At 42.1% G+C, this 9,667-nt stretch overlaps 1 protein-coding gene across 2 annotated transcripts in view; it reads right to left on the bottom strand.

Moving 5' to 3' along the window:
* Window positions 1-623: 623 nt before the first annotated feature.
* BRAF (B-Raf proto-oncogene, serine/threonine kinase) overlaps window positions 624-9,667 on the bottom strand; it is an 83,401-nt gene continuing 74,357 nt past the window's right edge. For both annotated transcript variants that reach the window (XM_074539100.1, XM_074539101.1), the window contains one exon: window positions 624-8,951. In XM_074539100.1, coding sequence (XP_074395201.1) covers window positions 8,929-8,951 — 23 coding nt within the window. In that variant the 3' untranslated portion in view covers window positions 624-8,928. The remainder of the gene's footprint in view (window positions 8,952-9,667) is intronic.

Here is a 9,667-nt window from a genome sequence, read left to right as displayed (position 1 = left end):
AGTCAAGGAGGCAGTGATCCAGTTTAAGATGAAGGGAGGGAGGGTTACACTGCAGGAATCCCTTGATTTTATTTTTTATTCTTCTCCCCTTCCAGAGTTATATCCTAAACTTTTTCACTCCCCTTAACCACCTGAGTTGCACCCCTCCAGCTTTGGAGAGGAGTCATGCATGACACAATAAACAATCTCCTTCAGACTTTTCCATGCAGTCAATCTTTATTATAGCAGTATTCTCATATTCACATCAAGTACATAGAACTTTTTGCCTTTCATATAATACAGAGTTCTTTAAATAACTTTACACTGAAATAGTTTTCTTCAATCTGAATTCAGCTATCAAATTTTAATATGTTTTAAGTCTCCATGCTCTCTAACCAAACTGGACAATATTTCCCATTGTACAAATTTACATGAGAAAAACTCCAAAGTACAAATGAAGGGACAACAAAAGTAAAGGGAGAAGGAACAAACAAGAAAAATAAGTTGTATTGGCAATTACAGGGGAAACTTGAGAAGGAACGAAGGGGAGTTGCCATGACCTACCTAACAGGAAACCAAAAATAAACATTTTGTTATGAATTAAAAAATAAATACAAGTTTTGAAACAATTACTCCATTGTAGATTTTAAAAAGCAGCTATGGAAATCTACTAACACAATGGGTTGTTTTTTGTTTTTTTTGTTTTTTTTTTAAGTAACCAGACTGGACCTTCTACTTTGCAGTCATAAGCCCCTTGCAAACCTCTGGTGGTCAAAAAAAAAAAAAGAACATAGCTGAAAGGAATGTGTTAGCACAGAATTTAAAGTGGTGGGACATACATTTCATTGCACTAAGGAACAAACAAACAAAAGAAATTAAATCTCTATATAAATTTCCCTTTCCTCTCCTTACTATGTACTTTGCCTCTCATAAACAAGCCTCTGTATTATGAGGTAATGCCATTGTCTCAACTATATATAAAAATAATAAAGTTTAAAGGATATAGATCTGGGTATCTATACACTTTAAACAAGCCAGTCCTCTCTTACTCCCCCAGAGGGTCCAACCAGTGAGTGCTACCCCTTCCACCACTGCTCAATGCCTGGGGCTCCCCTGGGCAGCCCGGGAGACCTGTGCCCCTTTCCTAATCTAGGAAAAGCAGCCTGTGCTCAAGTAAGAAAGAGAGACAGTGCAAGTAATGCACAACAGCTTGCACACAGCTACACCTGCTCCTGCTGAACAAGGCAGTCACACAAGGCAGCAGTGGCCAGCACGTGTGTGTGTGTTGGGGCAGGAAGAGGGGGTCCCATCAGGCAGCTGATGGCTGATCCTTTTGCAATTGCTGCACAGCAAAGTCACTGCCCAGCCCAGCAGAGCCTGCATTACACCCACCTGGAGAAGGGAGGGCCAGGAGGAGCTCTGCACTTGGGAGTCAGGATGAGCACAGAGCACATGGGCTGGCTCCTGCATCCCAGGTAGGGACAGACCCTGCTCTAGAGCACAGGGCAGCACTGAGCCCAAGAGCATTTCAAGAGTGGAACAGAAGCAGGGGGCAGGACTTCCCCGTTTGGGACTTTCCCCCAAACAGCAGTTGAATTTGGGTTGCCAACACATGCAAGTTGGCCACTGTCATGTTTCTGTCAGGTGAGAAGTGGGGAGAGGGGGAGGAAGGGGAGGCAGGTAGGACACAAGGCTCATGAAAGAATGATGTGCTTTTTTTTTTGGTTGACTTTTTTTGTGGTTTTTCTTTTTCTAAGGGTTCACAGCTTTGAATAAAAAAGCACATTTATTGCACTTACACTTTATTTTAGACAGAGTTAATTTAAATTATGCCCTTACAACCCCCCACCATCCCCAAATAACCCAACACCCAAGTTTGGTCCATTTTTCCCCCTAGATCCAACATCCATGCCCAGGTGATGGGCTTCATTTCTTCTCCTAAAATTCCACTGAACTCTCAAACACACAGATGGATTTTCTCTTCAACAAAGGTGAATATACAAATGCAACACAGAATGACACTTACCAAAACAAAACCTGACCATCTTTCAAACCCAAATAAACAACAAAACAGTTATTTTTGTGGTTTACTTGCTCAAAAGTAAATATCACACTAGGCTTATTCTAAGGTACAGCTGCTGCAGACATGACAAACTAGACAAAATGACTGGACAGGCCACTGTTGGCTCTTGAGGAGGCTGGGTGAGCTGAACACACTGCTGCTGGATGCTATGAAGCAAATACTAGGTAGTTTAGAAGTTCCTAAACAAAAAAAAACCAAAACGAAAAACCCAAAAACCACATCCTCCCTGCCAAACCTAAAACAACCACCTCCCCCACCTAAAAAAAAAAAAAAAACAAAACCCCAAAAAAACCACGACAAAATAACCATCACATGTACTTTCAGTGCAGAATTTGGGGTAGGTAGAAGGATTCCAGATAGTTCCTGGAACATAAGTAGAACATTTTTACTGTTTGTTTTTTAAAAGGAACAAACCCAAATTAAAATTGGTCTGATAACTCATATGAACTGTGCACGTAGTAATTGTAACTTTGTAAGTTACAATTACACCAAAAGTCCCGCCCCAAGGAAGAAAAGGAAAAGATCTGAAAAAGCATTAATATCCAAACCCATTATTCTGTCCTTCATGGACAAGAAGGTTAAATATGACACTGATATGTAGGTACTGCCAGAAGTCTATGTAACCAGTGTGAAATTTGAACAAATCAAATTCACACCCACTGGCTGTCCCTCAGCTGACAAGACACCTACCATCTCCCACAGTTCGTGTGCAATAACGGGATGTGATCACTGAACAGCAACTGCAAGAGGCCCAGGGAAGCAGTGAGGAAAGCTGCTCACATTCCAGAAACAAAACTTACTGCATTTTCTGGGACAAGGAACTAACTGTATGGTGTGATACATGTGAGCCTTGATTACGTGAAAGCTAGCCACCAGTTTCTCCTCATCTAGCTCTCATTCTCCATCTACCATCTCATTCCAAGATACTGTAAGAGTGTAGCTTTGGGCCTCTTTGGAGCTTTCTTTAACAAGATCTCTGTGTCTTTGGAAGGGAAGGAGGGCTTACTTATTTTTTAGTTAAAAGAACCTCATTACCTGTTGATAGAGCAGATTTCAAGCAGCAGGTTTACTGTAACTAAATTCAGTATCCTTTAATTCTTAGCTTTGAAAGGCTAACAGGTATTTAGGGGAATGCTCTCTGCCCTCCCTGCTCCTTTACAACTCCAAACTACCTACCTACAGGGATAGCTATATACAAAACTACTGCAGCAGATGTAAACCAAAGACACTGCTCTAGTTACAAAGCACCTGGTTTACATTCTGTTGTACTTTTTAAGGTTGCAAAGGCACATGATCATTTGGCAAACTACAAAAACTCTTTTGGGGGATCCCTATGTAAACCACCGAACAGAGGGTCTTGGTAGCTCTCTTTCCCAAAAAAAAGAGAGAAGTTAGTTTGCATCTGAATTCACTCTTGGTGTAGTCTGTATTCTGCAGCTTTTAAAGCTTCCTCCTTCCACAGGTTGATAGTTACTGCTGTCATGGTGCTGACTTAATAGCTTCTGTGTCAGCAGCCCTGAAACTTAAATGCAAACTTTTTAATTTTAACAATCTGGCTCTGCTCTTCTGATAATTTATTAGATAAGAATGACAGCATCATAGATTATGCTGAGTTGGAAGGGACCAACAAGGGTCATCAAAGTCCAACTCCTGTCCTGCACAGGACACCCCAAGAATCACCCCATGTGCCTGAGAGTATTGTCCAAATGCTTCTTGAACTCTGTCAGGCTTGGTGCTGTGCCCACTGCCCTGGGCAGCCTGTTCCAGTGTCTGACCCCTCCCTGGATGAAGAACCTTTTCCTGATATCCAACCTAAACATCCCCTGATGCAACTTCAGGCCATTCCCTTGGGTCCTGTCACAGGGCACCACAGAAAAGAGATCAGTGCCTGCCCCTGCTTTTCCCCTCACGAGGAAGGTGTAACTGCAGTGAGTTTCCCCTCAGTCTCCTCCAGGCTGAGCACACCAAGATACCTCAGTTGCTCCTCATATGGCTTCCCCTCCACCATCCTCATGGCCCTCCTCTGGACACTCTCTAATAGTTCATGAATAATAGTCTAATAGTAATAGTCTTTCTTACACTGTGGCACCCAAAACTGCCCCAGCACTGGAGGTGAGGCTGCCGCAGCCCAGAGCAGAGCAGGACAATCTCTCCCTTGCCTGGCTGGCCATGCTGGGCCTGTGTCCCAGGACAGGGCTGGCTCTCCTGGCTGCCAGGGCACTGCTGGCTTGTGTCCAGCTTGCCATGACCAGGACCCCCAGGTTCCTTTGTGCTCTGCAGCATCTCATCCCTTGGTCTATACACACAACCAGGGCTGTTCACCCCAGGTGCAGAATCCAGTACTTGCCCTGGCTAAACTTCGTATGGGTATGAAGTTGGGATGAAGTAATGAAGCAGTGAAGACAGGTCTTCCAAATGCATGCCAAAACAAACATCAAGTGCAAATGCACAGTAACAAGGCTGCAGTAAACAAAGTTTGGTTCATAAACTTCTATGTAAAATGCATCAGAGAAAACCAGAACACACAGCACTTTCAGAGTGATGCTCTAAGAGTCCACTCATGCAACTGCTTTTTAACTTGACTGTACCTAGAGGCTTTACCTGTCCCACTGTGCTACTGGTGATACATTTTATCAACAGAGGACATGTCTACAGTACTATGAAGAGTTTGTGCTACAAATGCTGCACTCACAGTCAAGAAGGGAATGAATTCTAGAGGCTGCAGAAGTGTGAAATGTCTACATGCTTCTTCCCTAAACTTAGTCTCTGCAGATATCAAAGCTTCAATCCATACTTGTTTGTGAGGTGTCTGGGGATCTGGCTTCCCTCAACCTTCTGTAAAATGCTGGATGCATCTACACCACCAGGCAAACAGAAGAAAAACTATTCGTGTGATCTTCAGGGTACTTTTCCCCCAGTTTGGATATTTATGAAAAGACATAATTTTTATCAACAATCAGAATTTCACTCATTTTATGTCACAAAGGCCAAATTCTGCCTCTAAGGAGCACATACTATTCCAAGTGATGCTAAGACACCATGGTAAAATGACAGTATTTGTTCTCAAACATTCTGCATCATCATCAGCTGCTGGAGCAGCCAAGTACAAGAAAAGATGATTTTGGGTAACCATAAAAAGCAGAAGTGGATTTATCTAATAACCTGCATAAGTTTAGAAAAAAAAAAAAAGAAGAAATGACTGGGCTAATTGTATCTGGGGCTACATAGGGCTTAAATGACACATCAATTAATTTCAAAGTAACCTGGCCTCTATATCCCTGCCATTTGGTTTGAGCTCCACCACAATGTTGCAGTTCTGGCAAATATGCCAGGGGAAACAATCACATTCTGAGCAGTAAGGTGTAAGAGGTAACAACAGGCCTCTGTCACCTGTATGGAAAAGGAAAGGCAGAGGGGAAGGTCTTTCCCTGGTTGATAAAGACATGAATAGCTGGGACTGGATACTGGTACTTTTGCAAATGATTATCAAATACAAAATACTACAGAGCTGAAGAAGCAGAATGACTCTCTGGGTGTTTGTCCCAACATGTGCACATGAAGGATGTAGTCACATTTCCATACTATGGCATGTGCCTGTGGCTGGGACACCATGAAGGAGCTTAAGGAATTTAGGGCAACAGGCATGAATGTGTTGGTCATTTCAGCTAACTTCCTTCATCCCACTGCTACAGAGAGCACTCATTTCTCATCTATTCTTGATTCCCCAACCACTAAGTATCTAAAGGGCATCTTTAAGACTGGTCCTGATGGCATGCAAGACATTCAGAAAAACTCCTGAAGGAAAAGATAAAACCAAAAATAATCCCAATTATTTACAAACTACATTTCTTTCAAAGATTTTTATGAGCATTACCTGGGAACTCTTACAGACAAACACACATTACTACAGCTGTCTGGAGAGAAACAAACAAACGAGAAAACCAGTAGAAATGCATCCTGAAAGGAGTTCTCTAAACAGCAGCCAAACAACTTGCACATTCCTCAGGGAAAAAATAAAACAAAACGAGAAACAAAAAAAGAAAAACAAAACTACAAACAAACAAACCCCAATAAAAACCCCCCAGAGATCATGTGTTACTTATAAAGTGCTTTGCATGGACAAGGATAGCAATTTTCCTTGTGCTTTTCCTATGGGCTCAAGAAGCATATTGTAGACTAATGGGTAATGAATCTTTACCAAAGTAAGTTCATTTTAAGCAAAGATAGAATGAAGTTCCTAACAGAATTTTCTGCCAGCATGACTTGGTGGAAGGAAACAAGAGCTTTTAATGATCTGTGAAACAAATGAGTGTTGAACCACCTGTCCATACTTGCTCTGTTAACAGCTTCTTTTGAGAGAACCTTGACCTCAGTATCCCTGGCACGTACAAATGGGGCCACAGCCCATAAAGGGGCTGGAGCCAAGCACGGGGTGAAAGGAGAAGCAGGGACTCCTCTCCCCATGGGAGCCTGTATCTGGTAAATGCTCTCACCTGCCTGCTGCCACCAGTGCCCCAGGCTCCCTCCAGCTCTCAGGTACTGGCCTCAGATGATCACCAGGGAGCACTCCGACTGCACCATCTGCTACCACTGCTCTGCATCAGCCTTTCCACACTGGAAAGTGGCTATTGCTACTTTTTAAATTCCTGCCAACCTCATTAAGGTAAAAACCTTACAGCATCTGAAGACCCACAGCAGACAAGAAAAAAATTTGTGCTTTTTTTTTCCTTCGTTTTTAAAATGCGTCCCATACACAAAATCAATTCTGTTCATGTACCAACATGAATCACTTCATTCTTGTAGTGACTATTAAGTCATTCACTATTGCTATCTTGCTAATGTTTGTGGAATTAATATGAATACACAGTATTTCAGTTTTAATTCCCACTTCAGATCAGTCTGGTCCCTACAGCCCCAGTAAAATTTACTGACAAACATAACAGACTACCAGCAACACCGCAACATTCCAGGGTATTAAAAACACCTTCTACTTCTGATGTGCTTTTCTCCCTTCATCTGGGAGCAACCTTCTGCAGACAGGAACAGTCCCCTTCCCCTAGGGAGGGAAGGACAGCAGCCTCACTCGGTACATCCATGTTTAGCATGGACACCACATTCACACACATTTAACTCCTTCATTTATTTGTCGTGATTTTGTTAAACACTCCCCACCTCCTCCCAGCAAGAACCTCTCTGCTAGAGGGGGGTCAGTTCTCCTGCCTCACCTGGAGTGGTACAGGGCTGATATGAATCAATTTCTGGAAACTTCTGTCTGAGCTTGAGTTTCTTTCCAATGTGGTCTGCCTTGCCTCTGTACAAATAATTTACAGGTAATACCACATACCAGAGAACTCTGCAAGCAGATCACATCATGAGATATTCTACTAGAGGTAAATGATGTGCAGAACTCTATGAGTTGTTGTTTTCCCTGACTGGGTAACTTTTCAAAAAGCTACTAACCATTTGAAAACCAGGACTGGAGGACAGGAAAACAAAGCACTCTAATGGAGACACCGCCACCTTCGTCCCAGTTTGCAAAGTGTACAGAGGGGAAAGACAAGCAGAAGGGAAGAGTTGACAGGGAGGAAAGCAATGAGAGCAGGAGTAGTCAGCGTGGATCCAGCAAGTACCGTTTTGTTTTGATCTAACAACTTGCCATTAGGACAAGATGCTCCACATTTACACACACGCTTATCAGAGGACGTATAGTTAACAGGATAAAAATCCTTTAAAAAAAGCTCTTGAAAGTACCAAAACATAATTTTTGGAATGTCTAATTCTAGGGGGGATTGTATTTGAATTCAATTCAACCTGAGAACTTTTTTCCTCATTTATGAAAACATTACATATTGGTAAGGTACCTGGCATTAACCTGCACCCTCGTTTAAAATAAAACTTTTAAAGTAGGTACATACACCATTCACAGTCTGTATCAGGATTTCTACAGACTTTAGATGCTGCAGTAGCATCTTTGATAAATACATTGTATCATATGATACAAAAAAAAAATAAAAGAGAGGACAATCTCGCTACATTTTTTTTAAACTTCAGTTTGTTGCTGGACCAACAAAAGAAGGATCGACCTAATCCTTCAAGAAGATGTTGTATATGCACACACCGAGAAAATACTGGAAAAGGAAAAAGGTTAAGGATGGTGGTTGTTGTTTGTTCTTTTTAAGAAGCGGTAAAGTAAATCTGAAAAAAGGTATGGCAGCATCCCCTTTTCCTTCAGGTGAACCTCTCTGCCTTCAGAATAACATCTCCAGCTCCCACTGCCCCACATGTTAAAATTTAAAGGAATAAACCCCAGCAATATAGACAGACTGAGGTGTTTGACACCATAACACAGCGAAAAGGGGATACTGCGTTGTCCATAAATCAGTAAGTACACCAGGAAAAAAAAAAGGATCAGAATGGAAAATGATTGGCTGAAATGAGCGCCGATGAGCCGTGAGGCTCTGATGGTGACGCTGTTAGGGGAGCAAGGCGGCCGGCAGACCCTCCAAAGCAAGGCTCCCAGTTCAGCAGCAGCAGCTCCGTCCCCGCCCCGAGCACCACAGGCACACCACAGCGCCCTCTCCTCTCCTGGAGCGATGCCAACGGCACAGGCAGCCACCGCAGGTCTCCCAACGCACCGGGTGGTTTGTGTCCAAGGAGAAACACTGGCAGCAGAGGACTCTGGTTCCCAAAAAGGTACTTTTTCCCATTGTGTTGGACTGGTGGTTCCATTCTGCTCCACTTTTAAGCTTATGGATATCTTTTCTAAATTACTTTAGGTTTTGCGGAGCAGAATGGAGTTTTGATGTTAAGAAACTGTAGGAACACAAGACTTAAATAACAGAGTGGGTGCTGCCATGGTGCTGTGGCTACTTGAACGCTGCAAATTCTCCTGTAGAGGGAGGACAAGAGCTTGGTTTAAAAAGGTGATTTCAGTTACGAGACTAGTTGAACATCAGGCTGAATATAAAAGATGTTAAAAAATGCAAACTGTTAAAATTAAAGCATGAGAGAATACACAGTGAGAGAACATTGAATACAGACCCAGCATATTTAACCAACAAAGGATTTCTTAAAAGCAAGCCGTACCCATTCTTCCCAAGAAGGTGAAAGTTCAAGAAAAGTCTAATTCATCATGCATTTGAAAATTAAATGTGTCAGAGCTTAATTTTACTTTAAATTCCTTATTTCACATATGTCCTCCTGAGAAGCACCAGTTTCAATAAATGCATCCAACTGCAAATCAATTCTGTTCTGTTGTAAAACTAATTTAATAACAAAGAACTTTATGAGACATCCATTACCCTTTAAAGACTATATACAGTAAAGTGCCTGAATAGAATACCAGTGTTAGAGTGCTAGGATTTGGTTTAGAGAGCAACATAGCAACCCACTGACAGAAATAGAAGAATGGAGAGATTGTCTATTCAATCCCAGACCAGAAATTAGGCCTCACTAACAGGGATCATAACAAATAAAGCAACAGAATGCTTCCTTCAGAATTACTGAATAAAGAATAATTATAATGCAGTGCTTTCACATGTGATGATGTCCTGAAATCCTACATAATTTATTTAGTGTCACCGTGCCGTGAGACACACTTATAGT

This window comes from Zonotrichia albicollis, chromosome 4, assembly GCF_047830755.1.
Source record: "Zonotrichia albicollis isolate bZonAlb1 chromosome 4, bZonAlb1.hap1, whole genome shotgun sequence".
NCBI lineage: Eukaryota > Metazoa > Chordata > Aves > Passeriformes > Passerellidae > Zonotrichia > Zonotrichia albicollis.
The sequence above is the reverse complement of the archived record's forward strand: the minus strand, read 5'-3'. Positions and strand labels throughout refer to the sequence as shown.